Source organism: Penicillium bovifimosum (assembly GCF_028826915.1).
Source record: "Penicillium bovifimosum strain IBT 22155 chromosome Unknown utg000008l_segment0_segment0, whole genome shotgun sequence".
Classification (NCBI taxonomy): Eukaryota; Fungi; Ascomycota; class Eurotiomycetes; order Eurotiales; family Aspergillaceae; genus Penicillium; species Penicillium bovifimosum.
The window spans coordinates 156,605-180,937 of NW_026622717.1; the positions used below are offsets into that span (position 1 = coordinate 156,605).

The 24,333-nt window shown below is 50.7% G+C and overlaps 10 protein-coding genes across 10 annotated transcripts; 6 read left to right on the forward strand and 4 right to left on the reverse strand.

Moving 5' to 3' along the window:
• Positions 1-678: 678 nt before the first annotated feature.
• On the reverse strand, positions 679-1,566 carry N7515_009722 (ribosome assembly factor MRT4; the record flags this gene model as incomplete). Its single annotated transcript, XM_056670465.1, has 2 exons — positions 679-1,225; positions 1,373-1,566. The coding sequence occupies 2 exons, from the start codon at positions 1,564-1,566 to the stop codon at positions 679-681; spliced, it is 741 nt and encodes a 246-aa protein (XP_056516838.1).
• Positions 1,567-1,820: 254 nt separating this feature from the next.
• Positions 1,821-3,362, forward strand: N7515_009723 (mitochondrial distribution and morphology protein 10; the record flags this gene model as incomplete). Its single annotated transcript, XM_056670466.1, has 2 exons — positions 1,821-1,917; positions 1,990-3,362. The coding sequence occupies 2 exons, from the start codon at positions 1,821-1,823 to the stop codon at positions 3,360-3,362; spliced, it is 1,470 nt and encodes a 489-aa protein (XP_056516839.1).
• A 224-nt stretch (positions 3,363-3,586) lies between these two features.
• N7515_009724 (triose-phosphate isomerase TPI1) lies at positions 3,587-4,755 on the reverse strand (the record flags this gene model as incomplete). Its single annotated transcript, XM_056670467.1, has 7 exons — positions 3,587-3,615; positions 3,680-3,894; positions 3,956-4,068; positions 4,172-4,246; positions 4,331-4,477; positions 4,534-4,609; positions 4,718-4,755. 7 exons carry the CDS (start codon positions 4,753-4,755, stop codon positions 3,587-3,589), a joined length of 693 nt encoding a protein of 230 aa, XP_056516840.1.
• Positions 4,756-5,539: 784 nt separating this feature from the next.
• Positions 5,540-7,318, forward strand: N7515_009725 (Protein kinase domain-containing protein; the record flags this gene model as incomplete). The annotated part of the gene is made up of 2 exons (XM_056670468.1): positions 5,540-5,993; positions 6,048-7,318. 2 exons carry the CDS (start codon positions 5,540-5,542, stop codon positions 7,316-7,318), a joined length of 1,725 nt encoding a protein of 574 aa, XP_056516841.1.
• A 354-nt stretch (positions 7,319-7,672) lies between these two features.
• On the reverse strand, positions 7,673-8,591 carry N7515_009726 (ESCRT-III subunit protein DID4; the record flags this gene model as incomplete). The annotated part of the gene is made up of 5 exons (XM_056670469.1): positions 7,673-7,798; positions 7,864-8,124; positions 8,192-8,252; positions 8,315-8,529; positions 8,586-8,591. 5 exons carry the CDS (start codon positions 8,589-8,591, stop codon positions 7,673-7,675), a joined length of 669 nt encoding a protein of 222 aa, XP_056516842.1.
• Positions 8,592-8,856: 265 nt separating this feature from the next.
• Positions 8,857-11,827, forward strand: N7515_009727 (mitofusin; the record flags this gene model as incomplete). The annotated part of the gene is made up of 4 exons (XM_056670470.1): positions 8,857-9,175; positions 9,248-9,296; positions 9,354-11,410; positions 11,463-11,827. The coding sequence occupies 4 exons, from the start codon at positions 8,857-8,859 to the stop codon at positions 11,825-11,827; spliced, it is 2,790 nt and encodes a 929-aa protein (XP_056516843.1).
• Positions 11,828-12,446: 619 nt separating this feature from the next.
• Positions 12,447-14,991, reverse strand: N7515_009728 (uncharacterized protein; the record flags this gene model as incomplete). The annotated part of the gene is made up of 4 exons (XM_056670471.1): positions 12,447-13,660; positions 13,710-13,986; positions 14,048-14,673; positions 14,730-14,991. The coding sequence occupies 4 exons, from the start codon at positions 14,989-14,991 to the stop codon at positions 12,447-12,449; spliced, it is 2,379 nt and encodes a 792-aa protein (XP_056516844.1).
• Positions 14,992-15,898: 907 nt separating this feature from the next.
• On the forward strand, positions 15,899-18,325 carry N7515_009729 (DEAD/DEAH box helicase; the record flags this gene model as incomplete). Its single annotated transcript, XM_056670472.1, has 3 exons — positions 15,899-16,978; positions 17,031-17,446; positions 17,500-18,325. The coding sequence occupies 3 exons, from the start codon at positions 15,899-15,901 to the stop codon at positions 18,323-18,325; spliced, it is 2,322 nt and encodes a 773-aa protein (XP_056516845.1).
• Positions 18,326-18,982: 657 nt separating this feature from the next.
• Positions 18,983-21,164, forward strand: N7515_009730 (mRNA decapping enhancer EDC3; the record flags this gene model as incomplete). Its single annotated transcript, XM_056670473.1, has 3 exons — positions 18,983-19,097; positions 19,153-20,862; positions 20,920-21,164. 3 exons carry the CDS (start codon positions 18,983-18,985, stop codon positions 21,162-21,164), a joined length of 2,070 nt encoding a protein of 689 aa, XP_056516846.1.
• A 559-nt stretch (positions 21,165-21,723) lies between these two features.
• On the forward strand, positions 21,724-23,636 carry N7515_009731 (PPIL2 family peptidylprolyl isomerase; the record flags this gene model as incomplete). The annotated part of the gene is made up of 4 exons (XM_056670474.1): positions 21,724-21,733; positions 21,791-21,807; positions 21,885-23,074; positions 23,126-23,636. 4 exons carry the CDS (start codon positions 21,724-21,726, stop codon positions 23,634-23,636), a joined length of 1,728 nt encoding a protein of 575 aa, XP_056516847.1.
• Positions 23,637-24,333: the final 697 nt, after the last annotated feature.

Consider the following 24,333-nt stretch of genomic DNA (forward strand, 5'->3'; position numbering starts at 1 on the left):
ATGACGATTACAACCACCAATGTGCTCCGCCTCCACTTACGATATCGGACTCGTCGATGTCGAAGTGCTTCCAAGGTTATTTTCAATGTTCCCTACTCGGTCCACGCATACGGCCCGGCAGACCGAAGCTTTCATGAACTGTGCTTGTATTCCCCGTTTTCTTTGTTGATTTATTTCCCTGGGTGTTCTATGTGTTTTCTTTCCTCCCTTGTGTTTCATTGTTCTCTTTTTTTCCCCGTGTCATTCCTTGGCCCTGATGAGATCGTTCATTCTACAAGGGTAGGTATTTGTATTTTAGCTGGTCGTTTGAAATGGAATCAGGTGAATGCTCAGGTAAGACCAGGTAAGGGCCATGAGAGATAACCGAAGGCAGGTATCTCGTTATGTATATAAAACTCTAGGTAATACAGCTAGCACTATGTTTGACGAAGGCCCAAGAACGAGGTATATTTATAGACTTTTTTTCGGCCTAGTATCTGACCCTAATCGTAGGCTCATGATCCAGGAGGAATAAGCCCTCCAGGCAAGAGAGAAAGAGAAATACAACACAACTCTTCAAGATATTTGCAAAGGAAAGCGCCCTCACCAAACTCCATAAGATGCCCAGCAGAGTTCTTTTTTCAGCCACACAGAGGCCAAATGGGAAAGAGAAGAAAAAATCAAAAAACGGAACCCAATCTATGCATCAACATCCATTCCACCCTCAGACTCGAGGATCTTCACCTCCTCACTACTCCGAGTCCAGTAGGCCTTGAGCTCGACCTTGAACTCAGACGAAGTGATACCGAACATCTTCATCAATGTAGTCTGTCGCGAAGTCAATGTCTCGCCCTCTTTGCAAACAGGATAACCCTCCTCGCCCTCAGTCAACTCGAGCATGACCTTGCCCTTCACCAGACGGGTGGGGACACCGAGCTTGCGGAGCGCAGGCTCAATGGTGTGGCTGATGGGCTCGTCGTGTTCAGCGGGGATCTCGCCGGCGCGTGCGGTGACCAGGCCGTTGGGAATGGTGAAAGAGCGGGTGGCGATGGTTCCGGCACGGGCGAAATCCTGGGGACGGAAGGTGTTGAAGTGGGAGATCACGGATTCCGGAGTGCGGTTGGTGAAAAGCAGTCCAACGGCTCCGGCGAGGAGGGGAGTGAGTTTGTGCACGTTGGGAGCGGCCTCGCTTTCGGCGTCATTGCCCAGGGCCTTGGCCATGACTTTGGTCTTGCCGAAGAAGACTCTGCAATAGTTCAATTGTTAGAGTGATTGTGTTTTTGCGTTGAAGGATTTGCATGTAGAGATTTGATATTGGATCCACCGCTGGTTTCTTAACCGCCTGGTTCCAATTCAAGAGGTCGAAGCAAATCCAAGGTGTTCTTCTGCTTACCGGCTGTCGGAGAATTCAGTGCGCACATCCTTTAGGTATGTGTTGCGCATGTTATCGACCGCAAAGACAAAAAGATGGTCATATTCATCGATACATTCCCGGATGTTGGCGAAGAGCCGGCGGGTCTGCTCCTTGTGATCTTTCTTTTGAGTCTTGGACTCGTGGACGACGCGCGCACGCTTTGAGCGGGGCATGATGAATTATTTGGAAAAGATTGGTTGTTTCTTGAATTCAGACAGAGGGTTGGATGTTTCCCCCACAGACATTTTTTCTTCGTTGATAACCGGATCATCATACCGCCGGGCTTATCCAACGCTAAACTCAATGGGGCAATCAGCTGTACAATCAGGGTGAAGTTCAACCTCAGTTGCGCTCAACTGAGCTTCTTTTGTTACTTAGATCCCACTACGTGAGTCCAATTATTGCCTGTACGGGCTAATTGCAGATGATGCTGGACTTTATGGACTATATCCAGCTGTCCTTCGCCGAGGCGACTCACTGGAACCGTGACAACTCGTACTCGTCACTGACAACGACCGCCCAATGTATGTAATTGATTGCTCCTCCAGGACTTACTACGGTATAAGCAAATTGCAGTACTAACACAACTGGTGTAGCGATTCTGGACTTCTCGACTCCCGAACGATTGCGCGTTCACCTTTCGTCGTTGGCCACCCCTCATTTCGCGACCAGCTACACCCTCGGCACTGTTGGACTGATCGATGGATCGGTCTCATATCTGTTTAGTACCGTACCATTCAACAACCTACCGAGTCGAAGCGCATTGATCCCGCTTCGCAAGATATCCCCAGGATACCGACAAGTGCAAGCCCCCACAGCTCCGATCCAAACATGGGGCTGGAACTCGCTATTAGACAGCGTGAGCATCCCAGGGCTCAAAGACGCAAATCACACAGAACCACCAACTCGCGCAGACGATGAAACAAGCAAAGAAAATGACCTAAAGCGAAAAGCAACCCTACTCCATGCCTCACTCCACCTCCCATCTCCAACAACCCTATACGCCCTCTTCCTCCGCCGGATCTCCACGAACATGCAGCTATCCCTAGCAGTCTGCTCAACCCAAGGACCACCACAATCCAAGTCCGCACCGCAGGCTTCAATGCTCACCCACCTATCCCACGACACAGGCAAATACAGCAACGAATACCTCTTCAGCACCGACAACGCCCTATTCGGCTGGCGCGGGCTCTGGAACTTCGGCCCAGACCCTCGCTACACGCCCGCCGACGCACCGCCGCCATTATCCCTCCTCTCCGCCGGCGCAGAGGCATATTACTCCCCCATCTCGTCATTGGTCGGCATGTCAACCGGCCTGCGATTCACCACATTACCCGCAGCCACCGAAGTCCCTGTCCTCTCGTCCTCATCATCCCGCTCCACCACCCCAGCACCCATCTCAACATTCCCTTACACCCTCACACTAACACTAACACCGTTAACGGGCTCGCTATCAACGACATATTCGCTTCGCGCCTCGCCCAACCTCGCCTTCAGCTCCCGCTTCGGCTTCAACGTCTACAGCTGGGAAAGCGAGATGGTCGCTGGCTGCGAGCTGTGGCGCCAAACGCCGAAATTCAAGTCCGGTCATGACGACGACCTTGAATGGGCCCGTCGCAAGATGCGCATGCAGGACTTTGGCGTTTCACTGCCTGGTTCGCCCGTCTCCCCGCTACTAGAGGACCCGTTGAGTCCTGAGGGTACCGTGGGTTCGAAGAGTGATGGTGAGATTGAGACGAGTGATTCGGTTATTAAGCTGCGCATTGATCAGTCTTGGAATGTACGGCTTCTTTGGGAGGGGAGGGTTAAGGAGCTATTGGTGAGCGCGGGTGTCGGGTTGGGCCCGGGTTCGTTCTCGTTGTCGCCATCTATCTCTTCGGCTGCTAGCGGCTCGGCTCAGAGTGGAGGTGGGGGTCCTGGGACGTCGTACTGGCGTGGGGTTGGGGTCTCGGTGCTGTACTCTTCATAGGCTACGTGCTGTTTGAGTCTCCTGTGATATAGGCGCATACGGCTTATTTCGTCAAGGGAACGGCTGCTCCGATGGAGTAGTTATGATTACATGTTAGTTATCGGAATATACTTAACAATTGTACATAGATTCATGATTTGTTCATTTATCGACGCCTACACAGAGTTATATACTCTGACAATACGGCATTACGAGGAGGGTATTGAGCTTTTTTCGGTAACCCCTTAGATGCGGGCGTTGATGATATCGACGACTGTGGATGTTGGTTAGTATCACGGCGAATGACCTTGATATATAGACATGTATCTTAAACTTACAGGCAGGCTTCAAGCTGGCACCGCCAACCAAGAAACCGTCAACATCGGGCTGAGTGGCAAGCTCGCGGCAGTTCTTCTCGCTGACAGAGCCACCGTAGATAATGCGGACGTTCTCCTTAGCCTTGGGGGAGATGGCATCGCCGAGCCACTTGCGGATAGCGGCGTGGACCTCCTGAGCCTGCTCAGTGGTAGCGACCTTACCGGTGCCAATAGCCCTATCGAAAGATGTTAGTTTTACGTAGTACAGGGCGAGAAAGCGATCGGGTAGGTTCATACCAGACGGGCTCGTAGGCAATGACGACCTTGTCCCACTGCTCAGCGGTGAGCTCCTTAGCGGCAGCGTTAAGCTGGCGGGTGACGACGTCAATGGTCTTGTTGGCCTCACGCTCCTGCATGAAAATCGGGTGTGAGCGGAATACATTCAATAAACTATTACCCGATGCTGGCCCGATGACCCACTATCGGGACGAAACCGGGCGGGAAATGACGTACCTCAAGAGTCTCTCCGATGCAGAGAATGACAGAAACACCACCCTCAATGGCGGCCTTGGTCTTGCGGGCGATGAACTATAGTGCACTAGTTAGTAGCTGGCGTGGAATTTTAATGTTTCCACGGCATTGGAACATCGCGGGAAATGCGGATATGCATACCTCGTCGGACTCCTTGAGGATCACACGGCGCTCGCTGTGGCCGATGACAGCCCAGTCAATCTTGGTATCGCGGAGCTGCTCAACGCTGATCTCTCCGGTGAAAGCACCGTTGGGCTTGTCGTAGACGTTCTGGGCAGCAACACCGATCTTGGGGTTGGCGAGCTCGCGGGTCAAAGTGAGGTAGAGGGCGGGGGGGAGATGACGACCTCGGTTTCGGAGTCGAGCTTGGCGGAGTTGAGGTTGTTCACGATGTCGGTGATGCTCTTAGCAACACCGTTCCTTTATAGAGTCAATTGCGTGTTCTTTCACTGGTCAAGTACGCATAGCGAAGCTTGAGGGTTGGAGGGACTCCGAGACCGCGGGGTAGCGAAGCTCGAAACGACGTACATCTTGAAGTTACCACCGACGAAGAATTGGCGAGGCATTTTGGAAGATTATGTGAATGAAGATTGACGAGGTTTGAAGGAATAGAAGAGTAGTGTGAAGTATGTGGATAGCTAAGAGGAAGAAGACCGGGTGAGAGGAAAAGTACGTTAAGTAAATGGCGGGGCATGCCCAGCCTTTCCGCCCGAATTATCAGGTATCAATTATGACATCAGTCAGATCTTCCGAAGCTGGCTCCTTCGGACCATATGAGCTTCTGTATACTTGAAAGTTGGGTGATTGGAGAAGACTTCTTATAGTCCACTGTCAAGTCATAATGTCATTATTTTATAATTTTGTTCTATGATTTTCTGAACTGACGGTAGAATACTGCGTACATCATGATTTTGCTCAGGTTGCTGAGCCCCCACCTTGCTTGCCCTAAATGTTCCGCATCACAAACTCTCCGGGCTATGTACATCTTCCACGTCTGAGGTTGAAACCGGGGCATAAAAGGAAGGCGGAAGCCCGGAAGATGAGACTCTGAAATGCCCGGAGTGTAGCCTTGGTCCAGCTGACCTGGGTGGTCTTTGATCATAGTTCAAAGAGGTTGTGTCTTCCATCTCTATACCCAGGCACTAGCTTTCCATATTAAGACATTGTCTCAAGGGTATATCTTTCAGCTTATCCTTATATTAAGAGGTAAGTAACCTAGGTCTTTGTTCCTCTATTCCGAGACAATACATTGAATGTAGTGCTCTGTGCCTATATAACCTATGAGCGCCTCTCCTGTTGATCCACCACAGTTTGCCTACCCAATTCCGACTATACTATACCGATATAGTTATGGCCAAACACCCAGGCATTGATCCACGGGATCCATCCGGAATCAACAGCATCCTGGGCAAAGATGTAGCTGCAATCGAAGGAAACTATATCCGCCGCTCACCCAGACCACCCATGGGCGAGGTGGACGAGCAAAAGAGCTTTGGGTTCAGTGCCAACTTGCTGTTAGATCCTACAAGCAACCTCTCCCAGAGCCATCCTCAACTGAGTCGTGTTCTTCGAGATCGACTAGGAGCAGCGTTCAGTGCGCGTAAAAACCATGAATTCTCAAGATGCGATTGCCGAGACCAATCAGGTAACAGATGCGACAGCCCAGCATTTCAAGAGAACAATTACATTCCTCTTGATGCTTTCAACGATCTAAGTAAGAAGGAAAGCCGCCTTGTCAAAGTAATAGGGCTTTGTCCGAGTCTCAAGGAAAGAGTGCAGCTATACGGGATGATTGGCGAAGGAAGTAAGACTCGCTCCACGTCTTAGTTTGACTGTTCACATTGCTAACTACATATAGCATTTGGTGTTATTTTTCTTGCACGAGAGAAAGGTGCCCCGGGTGCTTCGCTAGAGGGGCTTGAACAGTTCGCAATCAAGGCGCAATTCCACGAGACTATGTGGAAGAACCTAGAAGAACGTTGGGAACATACGGAGATTGTGACTTTTCGAGAACCCAATGGAGAGGTTCGATATGTGCCAGAAGAAGCCCTTATATTGATGTATCTTCATGACAGTGAGAGATTCCCACGAGTTGACTCGGTCTACACGCACGGTATATTAACCGCGATCCTCATGACCCCCTGCGTGGATCCCAGCCATGAATCTGTTTCCCATATCGATGAGAATCATTTCAATCAGATTGTGACAGACGAAGACCCATCGTACATTTACAAAAGATATCCCAGCTTTCCAGTTTTCAGTGGCGATAAGCTCATGTCGGATACCAAACAGCCTCTGGTCAATGAACTGCAAGGTAACAAGATTGCTGCCCAGTTTCTCCAAGGTATATTTGAATTGGCTGATATGAAGATCTGGCATGAGGATCTCTCGATCTTCAATTATCTCATAGACCAATTCCTCAATGTTCAGCTAATCGATATGGGGCAGGTGACATTCGGACTGGACAGCCAGCAATTCCAGAACGAGTGGGACTTCGCGATCAGTTTTCAAGAGTATCAGCTGCGGCCGGAGCGAGCCATTGAGCTAGAAAAGTACGACGCTTCGAGGAATCCTGTTTGTGATGATGCCTGTCCCTCGGAAGTGGAACTGCCTAATGACACGCGGAAAACCGTCTTGTGGAAGTATTCAACGCTGGTTTACGGATTTCTGCACGGCTTCTGGCCCTGGGAAGACCCAAGTCCGGACTCTGTGAAATGGCACGATCAGTACTTCGGTACATACGGCGAACACGTGTATTCAGCGGTCAAAACCAGACGCAAGAGGATGATTAACGAGGATGTGCAAATCAGCGAATCCCTCTCACAGGACTGTAGAGATTTCTTACAAAGTACCTTGTCCAGGACTACAGACGACCGACCATCCTTGCAAGAAATGTCCTCATTTCCCTGGTTTTCTCAATGGTCTTCCGAAGAGGTCGAGTCTGGTCGTCCTTTGAAAAGGCCTTTTGTTGCAGATTTTCACAATGAACAACAAGGATGTGGTCGTAAGGGTGTCCCATGGCCAAGTGCATCGGCAAAGACGGATGGTTCGGCCATTGCATCTAACACTTCGTCGGATGACGAATACTATTCCTGTTTCGAGGAGCTTCCGATCTCTCAGGATCCTTGAACTCTAGACCACTGTGAGGTAGGCGAGTCGACTCCGCTTTGTAGGTAGCACTACTAATTGACGAACAATGTATTGGCATGTTTGCTACTGAGCGGGAGTAGGTATATCCTTTATCGATGCAGAGAGATGTAGACGCTAACACAGCTAATGACACTTCAAATATCCTGGAATCAAAGCTCGCCGAAAGATGCGAGTAGTAATGTATTGGACTGGTAGGCAATAAGAATGTCTTTCTCAAAGGCATGCTAAATCAGCAAGACAGGAAATCCCAAATGGGATTCAAAAACAGGGGATAGAAATCCAGTGGCATCAACACCTCTGTCATCCATGACATATAACAAAAAAAAGTCGTGATCATCGTCGAAGACTGTCGAGTCTTGCTTGAAGGTCGTCATCACTCGTGTTGCCTCCCCCTATAGCCTGCGCAACACGAGTTTCATTGGCCGGTGCCTTCTGAATGTCTGCGGGTGTTTCGCCCAGCTGTAGGTGGAAGATGTTAGCCTATATGGTCCGCTATCAAGCAGTTGGGGGCCGAGGGAACGAACCGCCTGGTTCAGGTCAACTCCAATCTCATCCAAGACCTCCCTCACGATATCCTCGCCTTCATCTTCCTCCCCTTCCATTCCTGTGGCCTCGTCAATAGCATCATCCATCATCTCTTGCCGTTGGTCCATAACGTCGTTTTCTCGTTCAAATTCCATAGCAATCCGTTGCAGCGCTGGTAAATTCATTTGTCTGTTCATACTACCCAAGAGCATGGTAGCTCCCTTCATTGACTGCATCATCTGCTCATTGCTTCGGACGGTCTTGAAAAGGCGATAGTCAGCGCATCGCGGAATTAAGTGGGGGTAGTGAACGATAGCTTGCGCATACCTGGATGCGCAGGGAGATAGCCTGTAATTGAGTGCGCATTTGATAGAATTTCTGAATGTATCTATGGTCATCCTCCAATTAGTGACCCTGCGGCGAGCAAGTAAACAATCGTGAGGAACTGACCTCCGAGTCCGGACCAGGTCTTTGGCCTGGATCTTGCATGCTCCAACTTGTCCATTCTTGGCACTCTTCTTGATATCTTGTACCAGCTTCTTCTCCTGATTTTCTAATTTCACCCGCTCCCGGTCAAGCTCACGCTGTGTTCGGTCCAGGGCGCGCTGGTGTTTGCGCAGACGCTCCGCGGGGGTCATCCGCTTCCCGAAAGCCCACTCAACGATCTGAGCGGCTTCGCGTAAGCAAAATAGTCATAGGAAGGAATGTATTTTCAACCTACATTCATGGTTGCAAGCGATATTGCGCAGTCGGCTTGAGTCGAGAAGTGAATTCTAGTCCAGTGTAGGAGCCTTGAGCGGTAGGAGCAGTGACATCAATCAACGGTGGTATGGTAAGATTACTGCCACATTACGCAGATACCGGGTCACATGCACGCTAATCCCCTTTTGGCCCGACGTCATCAAACCTTCCAAGAACTCGATTGTTCCATACCAAACGACCAAAACACAACTTCTCTTTGATGATTTGCCCCTAACGCTGAGGTATTTGTCATGAGTCAGGATTACTACCCCGGTGAGGGCTCGTCTTCTGGAGCTGGCTCATCCAACTTCCAAGGCGAGGAAGAATTTCTCGAAAAGAATCCTTTTTTCCGTCCCCCGCCGACTTACATGACCGTGGGCAACGGCTCGACTTCCGAGAGCGCTACCGCCTTGATGTCTTCACTCAACCAAGATTCCGGCTATGGAGGTAGCATTGCCGACGATATCGCCACAGAAGAGGATGCAAGTGCGGCTTGGCGTGCAGGATTGATGGAGGATAGACCGACGCCGGTGCATACTCCCACGCGCCCCGGAGAGTGGAATCCCGCAGGTAGGTGGCTCAAGGCGATACAATGGTGTGGGTTCTTCAAAAAGCGCTTGTACTAATTGCTTCCGGGAATAGCTGAGCACGAGAAGCAAGTTGTTGCCAGCCATGTCTCTCAACTTATGTAGTATGTTACACTTTCCCGCAAATTGTGACGAAATAACAGGGCTCACATCGTCCTCAGTAACTCGAATCGAAACCAGCTTGGTCGCGCAATCTCCCGGACCATCGAAACACTGAAGGAGCTCCAGGACATGAACCGCCAATGGCCCGCCCACTATCCTTCCGTCCAGAGTTCGCCTTCCATCCTGGACCGACGACCATCGCTACAACAGACTCATTCAGAGTTCGGTAGCAGCGCCGCGGACAGCAGACCTAGCACTCCGCCCCGACCTGATATAAGACGTGCGGCCACTACTCTGGGTAGCGACGAAATGGGAGAATCGAGTGCCTCGGCTCAACGGCGCGCCCCGACAGAGCCAAGATTGATGACTCCACAGATTGCGCAAGAGTTCTCGATTCTGAAATTGGACCTCAAGCTTGGTGCTCTTTCGCAGGCAGAGCTAGTGCACTCGTTGGAGAAGGCCTCGGTCGCCGCGCTTCTAGACGGAAAGATCACCCAAAGCATGAAGCATCTCCTCTCACTGCGAGACAGAATTGAAGACACTTCGAGCAAGGTTCTAGTCACAGGAGACTTGAATGCAGGTAAATCGACGTTCTGCAATGCTCTTCTGCGCCGAAAAGTGTTGCCAGAGGACCAGCAACCTTGCACCAGCATCTTCTGCGAGGTTCTTGATGCTCGGGAAAATTGCGGTGTTGAAGAAGTACATGCCGTCCACAAAGACACGCCATACAATCGCAATGATGAGAGTACCTTCGATGTATATGCTCTTGCCGAACTTGAGAACATTGTCATCGACAACACGAAATACATGCAGTGCAAGGTCTACGTCAAGGATGTGCGGTCTATCGATGAATCACTTCTCAACAACGGCGTGGTTGACATTGCCTTGATCGATGCACCTGGCCTGAACTCGGATTCATTGAAGACAACGGCTGTGTTTGCTCGGCAGGAGGAGATTGACGTCGTTGTGTTTGTGGTTTCCGCGGCAAATCATTTCACTTTGTCTGCAAAGGAGTTCATCCTGAACGCTGCGCATGAAAAGGCATATATCTTCATGGTTGTCAACGGTTACGATCAAATCCGTGACAAGAATCGCTGCGAACGCATGATCTTGGATCAAATTGGCAAGCTGAGTCCCCGCACACGCAAGGAAGCTGCTGAGCTGGTACACTTCGTTTCCAGTAATGCTGTTCCTGTTGCGCCTGCCATCTCGCAGCCCGGCTCTGGCGGTGACGGTGGTGGCTCTGATCCTCACGACAACGACGATGACAATGACGATCCCAACGATAAGGGCAAGGGCAAGGAACGGGAGAAAGTCCAAGACTTTGAAAACCTTGAGGGAGCTTTACGACGATTCGTGCTCGAAAAGCGCTCCCGTTCCAAGCTTGCGCCTGCCAAGACTTATCTTCTCAATCTCTTGGCTGACCTTACTTCTCTTGCTACAGTCAACCGCGATGTTGCACAGTCGGAACTCAAGCGAGTGACGGATGAACTTGCAGAGCTTGAGCCTGCGTACGAGAATGGCAAGAAAAAGAAGGGAGAGATCGCAGAAGGTGTCAACAAGGCTATCGACGACTCATGCGATGATGTCTACGACTACACTCGCTCGACATTGACTGACACAATCACCCGTGTCTCTGATGCCGACCTCGGTGTTGAGTACCATGGCCTCTTCTCGGCGTTCCAGTTCGCTGAGGATCTGAAGTTGGCAATGCTCGATCAGATTGCTTCCGCGGTCTACAGCTGCGAGGACTACGCCCGGGAGAAGACAGTCCAAGGAGTTGGCTTCATCCAAAACATCGGTCTCTTGCACATTGGTGAAGATAAGTTCACTCCACTCAGCTTCCGCGCGGATGCGATGTTCCGCCGTGGCCGTCGTCACACACTCGCGCGTCAAGTCGATACTGAAATCGAGCTGTGGGACTTCTTCGACGTCACTGGTCTCTGGGAGCGTCAAGAGAAATTGGCTGGAACAGGAGTTGCAATGACTGCGGTCACCGTACTTGGTAGTAGGGCATTGGGCGGATTCAGTTGGGTGGACAGTGCCTTGAGCGCTGTCAAAGTCATCGGGCCAAACAACCTTCGCCGCTTGTTCTTCCCTGGTCTTCTCGCTGCTGGTAAGTCTCTTCCATCAAATCACGCAAAGATACATACTAACTTTTCAACCAGCTGTCTTGACCACTGCTTATGTGCTCAACTCCATTCCGACTACTCTTCCCCCACGCCTGTCGCGGAAGATCGCCGCAACTCTCGCTGAGATGGACTACGTTCACTTGAATGCCAACCGAATTTCGACTGAGGTTCGCCGCATGCTGCGCATGCCTGCCGGCAATCTCCAGACCTGCTTATCTCAGGATATCGAGGATCTCGGTAGACGCAAGCAAGAAGTCTCCAAAATCAAGCAGGAAAGCGATATCGCCACCAAGTACTTCTCGAATTTGTTCCGGGACAGCAGCGAGAACCGCCGGTCCATTGAGAACTTGGATCTTGATGCTCACTTGCCTGGTGCTATGGGTGCGGCTATGCAAGCATAAGTCTAAGCCCTCTGTATAACAACTCACGATTCTTACGATCTCTTCTCTTTTCTTTGCTTCATTCTATCCCCTGGACTTGTACAGTTTCCCCATTTCCCTTCCGCTTCCCATCTCTACATTCTGCTTTACTCCCCCCACTGGTTCTTCATCAGTTCAACCGCGTTTTCTGCCGCAGAGCTTTCCTACCTCGTCGGCTTTCCTTGTATTCCACGGCGTGTGATGGCATGCACCAGAGGGTATTTAATTCCCCTACCCAAGATTCCCACCTGATTTGAAATTGCATCGATTCCAAATTTTCTCTCACTTGTGACGTCGAGATTGGAGGCACTTTTCCTTTCCGTTGATTCTAAAATAGTGTCAGAAGGCAGGTCTTCGTCATAATCCTTACAATGTTGTAGGTTCTGGTAGAGGACACATAGATTGTTCGGTCTCGGCTACATTAGATTAACATCGACAAAGTCTAGATCTTGCTCCTCCAGTCTCATAAATAATCAAAAGGGCGCCAGTCGCAATGCAATGCCATGCTGTCGTCGATGAAACAGCAAGAGAATGAAAGAAAAGAACAAACAGCAAGACCACCACCCATCTCCCATGTACACACCCGTAGATACGCCAACCATTAATCATCATCCACAATAATAGGCTGGTTCCTCGTCCTCCGTCCAGAAGCCCATCCAACATCCTCCAGTTCCCTTACTTCACCAACAACTAAACCGGAGCTATCAGCCTTAACTGTCTTTCCCGATAACTTCCCCGCATCTCTAAGGAACTCCGCCCTCATAGCAGCCGCATCAGGATCTTCATACCCCAACTGCGTCATCTGCGGTACCTGATTCTCCTCATCTTCTTCCTCGACATGAGCAGAGAGCTTATCATTCAGGAAATCGAATTTGCCACCGCTGAGCATAGATGACAGACTCTGTTCTGTCCGGCTGTTAGTCCGTGAGAGGGAATTGTCTCTAGTCTGTTGAGCGGTTTCCAGTGTTGTACCGAGGCCGTCGTCGTTGAGTGTGTCGATCGAGCTGGCGCGGGAGACGGGTCCTCCCAGTGCACGCACTGATGTGTGGGATGGGGCGCGGCCTAGGAGAGGTTTGCGCTTTCGTCGTGGTGGGTTTCCGTCTTCGGTGGTTGTCGTGCTCTCGGCTTGCTGTCGTGACTTGGCGGCGCGGGCTTTCTGGAGAAGGCCACTGAGAGCGGTGTCTAGGGCGGATGGTGCAGTTGGTGCTGCAATTGGTGGTACTGGCTCGGTACTTGGCGTTGGCTGTTTAGTGTTCGGGTCCTGGGGGTCTTGTTTGTCTGGGTTTCTGGCTGGGGATGGAGATCGGGATTCTGGCACAGAGGGTTTCGGTGCATCGTCTTCGAAGCCCTCGCCGACAATCGGTATTGTTCGACTCGGAGCGTTCTTCGTTGCATCGGGCTTCCCGGGCCGGCTACTATTTGTAGACTCCGTGGAATTGTTGACAGGGGCATCTGCTCGCCTTTCATCGATGTTCTCGTATGGTTGTTTTCGCTTGACAGATGCAGATCCAAGTGTCTCCAAGCTGCTAGCATGCTGTGGTAGTTTTCGTCGGACCAGGTATGGCTCAAATGGCTTCTTTTGGCCAGCTTGGATAGATATCCAGAGCCAACTAGCAGATACTGCTGGGACTCCCCACTCAGCCGTGTGCCGCAACTTTTCAATGCTCGCCGTTTGGGGGTCGTTGCAAATCAGAACGGAAGCTTTCTGGGTTAGATAGTCTCCGTATGTTGCACCCATCAATTCTACCAATTTTCGGAGGTGTAAGAGATCGATGCGTCCAAAGCCGGTAGAACAAATCCGCATTTCCGAAAATCCTAGGGGCGTTAGAGTGACTTATGAACGCTTGATCCGATAGGTACTCACCTGGGATAGGGAACTTTGGGAATGGGGTGCTTGCTACATGAGTCTCCGGGGAAACAAAAGCTCGCGCATCAATGCATCTTTCCAGCCACATTTCCGTCACAACCTCGCATTCAAAAGCCATGTCTTCGGTTGACGGAACCTCCGACCAGGGAGTCTGATATGGCACCATGATGTAAAGCCCATGTCCGGTTTTTGGAATAGCAGGGCTAGAGAAATCATTGAGTGTATCCACCAATTGAGCCCCATTGAACGTGAGATGCTCACGTAAAACCTTAGCCTGATTTACACATTAGTCTTTGGTCAATAGCGAGCGTGGGCAAGACCATAGGTGCACAAACCTGCTTGGAGGAGAACCCATGAATGAGGAAATAGGTCATGTGTAGGAATCCATTGTCTTTTGATGGAACAGCTGGCGGTGGAACATGAGTCTGGGTGTTTCCCGAGTATGTGGTCTCGCTAGCAAAGGACTTATATGCCTGGATGGCAGATCTAGGGGCTTCAGGCCTCCGTCCTGAGGCGTCCTTATTCAGTTCATTTGTCGTGCTATTGTCGAATCCGGTTCCGACGATGTCTCCCCAAATGCTTTCATTCTGATCCACCAGCTTCATACTCGCAATCCTGCGTAATTTTCGAGGCCGTGGGTTCCCAGGGTTCTCTTTGGTAGAGACGCTTTCCCGTTGAGAAGGCAACCTCGCTGCGGGTAAGGATCGGTTCCACGCTCCAACGCCTTGTTGTTCTGCTGGTATCAACGGGTGATACTTCTGCTCGTCCAGAATCATTCCGCGCTCCATGCTGTCGGTAAACCATTTCACCGAAACCACATTGATATTCCATTGTGACGCAAATTTGTACTTCTCGCCCTCCGTGTTGCGCGCAATAAGATGTGTCACGGTTTTGGTCAGGTCTTTCCGATATTCAGCCCCATTCTCCTCTGTCGTCTTCTGCATGTGTGATCGGAAGGAAACTGCGGCGCATTAGTTAGCGCTGCTGCATGTCTAATTGTAGGAGCCGGCAACTCACGGTCTGAGAAGCCCGTGGTACAGATCTTGAGTCCATGCAAAGTTGGCAGTCGATATTCTCTCTCCAGCGCCTGTATATCAATGTCCTCGCCCTGCGTCCATGACTGTCGTACGGCCTCGATCCATTCCGGCTTCATTGCCACCACATCGTTCCGTTCTCTTGCAACAAACTTGTACTTGTCGCTGTTTGTGTCACCCACGATCAAATGCGTTACTTCCGAGGTGAGGTGAACACTGTGCATCGCGCCCATTTGTTCTGCCATTTGGGTCAACGGAGTCTGTATGAAGACGCAGGTTAGCCTATGCGCGTGATTTCATGAATCGCAAGAGCTATCATGAACACTTGCCCTTTTCTCAATTTGGACGGACGTAAAGCAAATGACTACACCCGTCAGAGGGTAGTCTTTGTCTATCAACATGGCTTGTTAGCAATTCACACTCGAGTTCGAGAGATGGTCTATTTCACGTACTTGAAACAGCCATCCCTGCCATTCCTCATGGTCGCAGAGTGCAACCTGCGCCAAAATCGCGTAATTGGCAAGAACTTGTCGCGACTGATGATCGGGGGTGTCTGAATCGTGCATTCTCGTCCCGCGTGTTATGCGGTAATTGACGATCACGTGAAGCGGTATCTCCTCGCGTCTTGGGAATATTCTCGAAATGAGTCGTAAAATAGAGATTAATTATTCTACTAGTAATAACTAGCTGATACGCTTCAATCTCGCATATCACAGGATGATCGAGTATCACGTAGTTTGAGGTATGATCCATCTTGGCAAGATTATGCATGTTGCGGGATCGATCTGTTACCTCCGAACTATATATTTGCAACGAACAGGTAAGATATTGTAGGTCACTGCCACAAAAATCTACTTATTGGCTTTCCCGGGCATGACTTTACCTAGTCTATAGACCAGCCAACGTCCAGGTGGAGGATCTCTAGACCCTTACAGTATATGACAGACTCATAATAGTCAAGTAAATCACTATCCAATGTTGCGTAGAGGCTAGACCTCGACCTCGGGCTCGGAGCGGTTATCCTTATCTGGTCCAAGTCACGTGTAGATAATCGCGTCTTCCACGCGTTGTGCCCGAAAATCGAAGCTGCCCTCGTATCGGTTTTATCTACCGCGACCGAGTCGTCTTGATTTGCATTGTGCGTTCTATTTTATGCATATTGCCAGAGTCAGGGCGCGGGGAATACATACTATTCGATTGCTCTCTTTGACTTGCCCGAAGAGACCACCGAATTCATCTACGTATTCGTCCTCATCGCGACCCCTCAACGCCGCTGAGAATATGTTCAAGAAAGCCATTCAAGACCACCCGGGCAATGGCACGAAGGCCTTGCATCAGACCGACTTGTTGCAGGTCAACGGACAGGCTCCCCCCAAGCCACAACCACAACCACAACAATTTGGGGCTGTCAAACGCAAATTGGAAGCACAGGAGTCCTCACTGGGGTCTCTGCACAACGCGGTTTATTTCGACGAAAACGATTTCGATGATGACCTTGATCTCGACGAGCCCCAGCCATTGATCGCACCAAGTATCTCTAGCTCTGCACCACCACAGCCCGTCACATATCCAGACCTTGATACTTTAATCAAACCCAGCCAGTCTGTCAACACCAGGGCTCCGGCAGATGTCAATTACCCAGATCTTCCATCGATTTCCCAAGATGAGCCCGCCATTCCAAGCAGCATGCAGTTGCCGTGGTCATCCTCCCCTCCCTCCCATTTCCAGCCGCCCGTGAAAAAGCCTCGAACCCTCCCTTGGACCAAAGAAGAAGAGGAACCTCGCAATGATAAACGAAAGAGCTTTGCTACCCCCCAACGCAAAAAACCCCAAGAGCCATGGAACAAGTCCGAGAGCGCCATCAAGGCGCAACAGAAGGAGTTACGACAAGAATACAAGAAGACGCAAAAACCCGAGCCGAAACCAAAACCGAAAACCCCGGCCGATGCGAAGGTTGCCAGTCTGTTTTTGAGCGATGAGCAAAAGGCCGTCCTTGAAGCAGTCGTTGATCGTGGGAAGAGCATGTTCTTCACTGGTTCTGCAGGAACAGGAAAATCAGTACTCATGAGGGAAATCATTAGCAAGCTGCGCCAAAAATATCGCACAGAACCTGATAGAGTTGCAGTTACAGCATCAACGGGCCTTGCAGCTTGTAACATTGGAGGTGTGACTCTCCACAGTTTTGCTGGTATTGGGCTAGGCAAAGAACCAGCAGTCGAACTAGTGAAAAAGGTTTGTCCACATCTCTCCTTACCGCGGAAACCGATGCTGACAGCCAATCTAGATCAAGAAGAACCAAAAAGCACGGAATCGCTGGCTCCGTACCAAGGTCCTCGTTGTGGATGAAGTCTCCATGGTAGACGGTGATTTGTTTGATAAACTCGAGGAGATTGCCCGACGCATCCGCAACAATGGTCGGCCGTTTGGAGGGATACAGCTTGTTATCACAGGCGACTTCTTCCAACTACCTCCCGTGCCAGAGATGGGCCGGGAAGCCAAATTTGCATTTGGGGCCGCATCCTGGACAACCTGTATCCAGCATACCATTCTTTTGACCAACGTCTTCCGCCAACGAGACCCCGTGTTTGCTGGTATGCTGAACGAATTGCGATTGGGAAACATCTCTCCTAGTACCATCGAGGCGTTCAAAAAGCTCGCTCGACCCCTTGACGTTAAAGATCAGATTGATGCGACTGAGTTGTACGTTTTACTGTGCCACCCGTTTGAACTGTGCCTAAGCTGACTCATGATAGGTTTCCCACGCGAGCTGAAGTGGATGGTGCCAATTCGGCGCGCATGGGAAGGCTCTCTGGTGAGGTTATGAGGTACAACGCAGTGGACTCAGGGACGATCCAAGACCAGCAACATCGCGACAGACTTTTGTCAGCTTGCATGGCCCCTCCTCTCATTCAGTTGAAGAAGGGTGCCCAAGTGATGCTTATCAAGAACATGGAGGACTCGCTTGTCAATGGGTCCATCGGCAAAGTGGTAGCCTTCATGAGTGAAGATTACTTTGATGCTTACAGTAAAAACGATAAAGGCTCTGCTGATGACGCGATGGGGAGCGATGATGAGGCAGTTCATCGGGCTCGGCAGAAGCTTAAACATCTGGCCCACACAGAGGGTTCAGCCTCAATGGCACGCAAATGGCCCCTAGTGTCGTTCCTTCAACCCGATGGGTCAGAACGTCATTTATTGTGCCAACCGGAGACATGGAAGATCGAGCTTCCCAATGGAGAGGTGCAAGCCCAACGACAACAAGTTCCGTTGATATTGGCATGGGCATTATCCATCCACAAGGCCCAGGGCCAGACCCTTCAACGTGTGAAAGTTGACTTGGGACGAGTCTTCGAGAAGGGTCAGGCTTATGTTGCACTGAGTCGAGCGGTGTCGCAGGAAGGCTTGCAGGTCACTCGATTCGATCCTCGAAAGGTGATGGTGCACCCGAAAGTAGTGGAATTCTATTCCAAACTGGCCACAATCACAGATGCACTGAAGAAGAAGAAGACGAAGAAGGCGCGCACTGCTCCAGCTGTGGACTACGATGACTTCGATGACTTCGATGACGATGATTTCTGATCATAATTAAGGATGGTGACAGGAAATGCATGCGTGCCAGGTCCCGAGGCCTGTATAACATAGGTCCCCAGGTCTATTGCATGCGGTTAGGTGAATGAGAGCAATGTATGTCATCAATATCACACAACCTTCGAATATTTAAGAATGTATTCTCAGTTACAACAATGTACCAGCAAGCTCGCTTCAACTAGATGTCCATAATCAAATCACCGCCAAGGCAGGAATCTTGGCGTCAAGTAGATCTCCAAGTTTCTGAAGCGCCAACATTCCACAGGAAAAGAAAATTAGTAGACCTGGCCACGTCTATGTTACCTGGTTCTTCTGCAATCTCCTTATTAGTTATTGCGTAAATGTCATAGTTATGATGATATGCCTTATGAGCTATCCCAGTACTGATTAAGGCGGTCTACAAGGCGGTATCAAGAATCATAGGACCAAAAGCCTCTCAAAGCCCCACCCGGGCCGTTATCCTTATCGATAACGATGCCACGTGACTGAATAGATCACCCCAAGAAAGCTGCGGGATGACAGCTCTTTCTTCCCTGTTGGGAATTTGTGTTTTCTCTTCCTCTCGTCTGAAGTTCGCGCAGCGCTACAAAAAGGTCCAATCGTCCGATCGATGCTTGTTTAGCTGCAAAACACAAGCTCACAATCATCATGGCCGCCGAATTCATTGGCTACAATGTTCTCGTGACGCTGAAAGAACCAGCAGGTGGACAGCTGGTGGGCCAGGTCGCCAACGTCTTCGGGCAGCGTCTGCTGCTTCAGGATGGTGAGAATTGCCAAACCCCAGTATATCTTCGCATTACTAAACTCTCATTACTTAGTCACTTTTCTCTGGAATGGCCAACGTTTGCCCCAATACTCCATCGACGCCTTAGGCATTAGCAACCTGTCGCTTGAAACGCCCACCCAGGCGCCTTTGCAGCCGCAGCAGCCACAGCAGCTACGCCAACACCATCCTAACCCTAACTTTCCACTTCATGCGCCAATGATCGCACCAGTGGCTCCCACTCAAACCACTCCAACTCAGCAACGTTTTACGGACCCAGCTATTGTGAGCTTCTCCAAGGCTTCTGTCCCGCCTCAGCCATCGCATGAAAATGCCGCACCGGTTATGGCTGCCCACCAGGTGCAGGAGCAAGTTTCAGCTTCCCTGGTGGAGCCATTCGGTAGCCTGGAATTGGATGCAGATGACGATAAGATCAGAGCACAAGGAGCATCCCACAAGAAAATACTCCAACCCCCGCAGGAGCTGTCCCCTGCAGACCTCAAATCAAAGCGGAATCGACGTGGCGACCAGGACAAGGCACGGGAAGAGCGAGGCTACGCTGTTAAACACGGCGCAGCGGCAAGCACCAACCCAAAGAGCAAAGGCTGGCGTCAAACTGCATTTGTTGAACCAGCGGGATCTGCAATCCAGGACTCACCGGAGCCTATGAGCCGGTCAGGAACTACCAGGATTCGCAAAAAGAAATCACGCCGTTATGCTGAGAATCCCAGTGGCTGGGCAACTGAAGATGCGACGGATATTCAAGAGCTGGGTGAATTTGATTTTGTGGGTAATCTTTCCAAGTTTGACAAGCGAACTGTGTTTGAACAAATCCGAAACGACGACACTACTGCGGACGAGGAGCGTCTTGTGAGTTTCAACCGGAAAGTCAAACCAGGTACCAACGGCGGCAAGAACCTACATTGGACAGAGAATGTCCTGGATAGCTCGCCGAACAGCGACACCGGCGATGACATCGAAACGATTAGCACGACCATCTCTGGGCGTGGGCGTTCCAGGGCACCTCCACACGCACCTTCCCGGAGAGACAGCGCGATACACGCTCCGCAAATGGCGCCACAGCTGAGTGCACATGGCCGTAGCCAGCTGCATGCAAACATCCCTCATGTTACCAGTCCTCGACTAGGCCGGCCTGCGGTGTCACCTATGATCGTTCCAACCGTGCCTGCTGTCGGGTCCCTCCGGCTTACAACTACCAATCGCAGCTGTCCTACCGTCAGCCCCTTGCAAACTCTGGAGATTGAACAGATCACTATTGCCGAGTTTGGCTTGGCCGATGAGATAATTGCTGAGAACGCTGGCCGAGGAATCGCAGAGGCCGCTGTCGCCCTCTTGTCCAATGATGCCGCTGCACCTACTATGCTTGTTATCACTGGCAATCATCGCACTGGTGCACGGGCCATTGCAGCTGCTCGCCATTTGCGCAATCGGGGCCACCGAGTCACCGTCTGTCTGCTCGGACTCGAACACGAAGCTGAGTTGCTGGAGAATTGCCGCAAGCAACTGGATATTTTCCGCAAAGTTGGTGGACGTGTGCTCAGGTGGGAAGACCTCTCAACGCGTTTGGGCACTGCGGATCTGGGCCCCGATGTGATCATCGATGCCTTGTTCGGCATGCATCTATCTTTCGATGATCTTCGAACCGACGACCAGGCTGTGGCTTTTGAGATCATTTCCTGGGTGAACCGAAGCAACATTGGTGTGCTGTCTGTGGATGTACCCTCCGGAATCAATGCCTCTACTGGTAAGTCTCCACGCAATCCAACCAGAATCAATGAAACTGACGCATCACAATCCACAGGCGAGCCTACTCTGGCCGAAGGTGGCCGCTTATGCATTAATGCCACGTCAGTGGTGTGCCTCGGAGCTCCCAAGACTGGTGTTTTGAATGCTCTTCTTTCTGACGAACGCCTGACCTGGAGTTTGTCAGTTGCGGACATCGGAATTCCTCAGATCGTGTGGAGAAAGTATGGAACTCGTCGTCGCCATGGAATTGACTTTGGAAACAAATGGGTGGTCCCGTTAAAGTTCCAATCGATCTCTTAAGCACAACAAACCAGTCCACTCATATGAATGTTTATGATCTACAGCGTCATCGGAGGCGTTTTCAATTTGCGTACTGGGTCATTGAGGTGGCGGAGTTGCTAGCTCTGCCCACGGCGTTGTTATTTTATCATGTGTTTATGTACTATTACCCATTGCTATTACTTAGACACTCAAACCATGCCAATAGCAGAAGTTAAAGAAGGGTCGCCTGGTCATCGACTGTGCAAAAGTCAGGGACCTTATATAACTGGATAGTACGAGAATCACCGTCTCAATCTTAGGTATCACATAATTCAGCAGTCAAGGAAGGCCCTACAAGTGTAGTGTTCCAAACTCACTTATTCGAAGACCAATATCACGTATCAATTTATCTTCCGAGTGAAACCAAGGGCCATGGCCATTCAGAGCTTTCAGCAGAGGGCTATCCGACTCCCCAGGGCCTATGGTTGGGAAGCGGTTTTCTGCCGCCCAAACTAGTCTCAAAGCAGTAAGCTTCCTGCCGTCATTTCACCTCCGCGGATTGCGCGAAAGATACTAGCAACAAGCTTCATTGTCAATCATGGGAAAGGGTATGTTTTGAATGATCGCCTCTATTGGCAGTCTCATACTGACATCTTTGGCTGCAGGAACGGACAAGCTTTACGTATGCGCTACCTCGCCACTTGAGACCTCTACCCTCCCCGTCGCATACCGCATCGCTAATACTTGGATTTCCACTAGATCACACACTCTGAGTGGGCATCGGAAGACGCTTTCTCAGCCAGTGCTGGCGCTGGCGTTTCCAAAGCAAAGAGAGGTGGTCCTCACGCCGCATTCAAGCGCTTACCATTCAATTTCTGCTCGCTCTCACTCCAACCATTTTCACACCCCGTTTGCACGCCAACAGGAACGATCTTCGACCTCACTCACATCTTGCCATGGATCAAGAAGCATGGGACGAACCCTGTCGATGGAGCGCCACTGAAGAGCTCAGACTTGATCAAGTTGACCATCGCGAAGAACGAGGATGGCGACTATGTCGACCCAGTGACCTACAAGGTCTTGACGGATAATACACATATCGTCGCATTACGGAATACTGGGAATGTATTCTCCTGGGATACAGTGGAGCGACTCAACATCAAGGGGAAATTGTGGCGTGACTTGGTCACGGATGAGGAGTTTAGCCGGAAGGACATTATTACCTTGCAAGACCCGCAGAACATCGAATCGCGCAACCTCAGTTCCTTTAATTACATCAAGGAAGGAGAGAAGGGGGTTCTGGAGGACCAAAATACCGATAATGTCAATACCAATGCACTTGGCAGTGCGGCCAAGATCCTAAAAGCGAAAGAGGCGGTCGCGAAGGCACGGGCGGAACGTGCTCAGCAGGCCAGTGCTGCTACGGCTGGCTCTAACGCGGTTTCGAAATCTGGAGCTGGGAACGTGGCTACCAAGACAGGTGGATCCCAAGCGGGAAAGCCGACGCCGTACAACGCCGCACGGTTCACTACGGGCAAGGCGGCTGCCTCATTCACCAGCACCGGACTGACACCACACACGTCTGCCGAGCTAGCGGTATTATCAGAGGAGGAATATATGCTGAAACGGGGCCGCGTGAAGGCCAAGGCTTATGCACGCATCATCACCACTGCCGGGCATTTGAATTTAGAGCTGTATCCCGAGCATGCGCCCAAAACCGTTTGGAACTTCCTTCAGCTGGCCAAAAAGGGCTATTACAAAGATGTACCATTCCACCGCAATATCAAGGGTTTTATGCTCCAGGGCGGCGATCCCACCGGCACTGGACGCGGCGGCGAGAGTATTTGGGGCAAATATTTCGCCGATGAATTCGAGGGGCCATTGAAACACGATGCGCGAGGCACTCTGAGCATGGCTAACAAGGGCAAGAACACAAACAGCAGTCAATTGTGAGTGACATAGGTATCTTTCCAGGTCCAACGTACTGATATTTTCCCTAGTTTCATTGCTTACCGAGCCCTGCCTCATCTCAATCTCAAGCACACCGTCTTCGGTCGTCTGATAGATGACCCAACCCCCTCATCTACTACCCTGAATACACTGGAAACCCACCCTGTGGAACCAAACACGAATCGTCCTACCCCCGAAATTCGCATCGAGGATATCACAGTCTTTGTAGATCCCTTCGAGGATTTCCTGAACCAGAAGCGTGCAGACGAGGCGCGAGCTACAGGTGCTACGGCTCCGTCTGCCGAAGAAGAGGAGGAGACTGCCCGTCAATTGGACGCTGATCGTGTCACCTGGACCGGTAAGCGGCTGCGTACCGCTGGCGCGGACTCAACTGATAACGGTGCCTCCGCTGGGGTTGGAAAATATCTGAAGGCAGCATTGGCAGAAAGGGATCAACAGGAAGAAGATGAGATTGTCGAGTATGTGGATGAGCCTGCGTTCGAGCCTGCTCGTAAGAAGACCAAGGGGTCTGGGGGCTTTGGAGATTTCAGTTCTTGGTAAAGTGAGTGTCCTTTGTCATGAATAGGTCGTCTACATATGTACAATAGCTACGACTACGAGTATCATTGATAACATCTACCCCGTCAAGTGTGGAGAATCCAGTTCTGGGGTAGAAATGGAGATAATAGCGTCATCGACCGCATGCGAACTTATGAAGATATTCTCAATTAATTTATGAATCAGCTGACAGGCTGAGATACTTCTGAACATATTGAAAGAGCATAGAAAGATATGCAGTAGACCAAGTCGGTAGTTGTATAGGGTCTAATGGTACTTCATCGAGCTACGGAGTAGATAGTTTCCACCCCGACGGTCTTGGCTCGCTCCGCCCACTGCCGCGTGAGCCGTCTTAGGAGCGGAGTTGGACTACTTTTCCTCTCACCTTCATTCTACATCTATCAACTATTTCTCACACCTGTTCTCAGTTGACTATCAAGTAAGTCTTGCCATTTATTCCGGACAATGTCCCTGTCTCCTCATAGCTGGTGGGGTGGAGAGGCGTGGAGAGGCATGGAGAGGCATGGAGAGGCGTGGAGAGGCGTGGAGATGACGAGATCCGACACGCTGTATATACTCGACCGTGCATTCTATCTCGTTCATCGGAGCAAGAATTGAGAATCGCTCATGTATTTGATACCATTCGATTGGTCTTTTCGAGGCGATGTGGCATGTGGGAGTCAGCGAGCGCTTGCTTTCG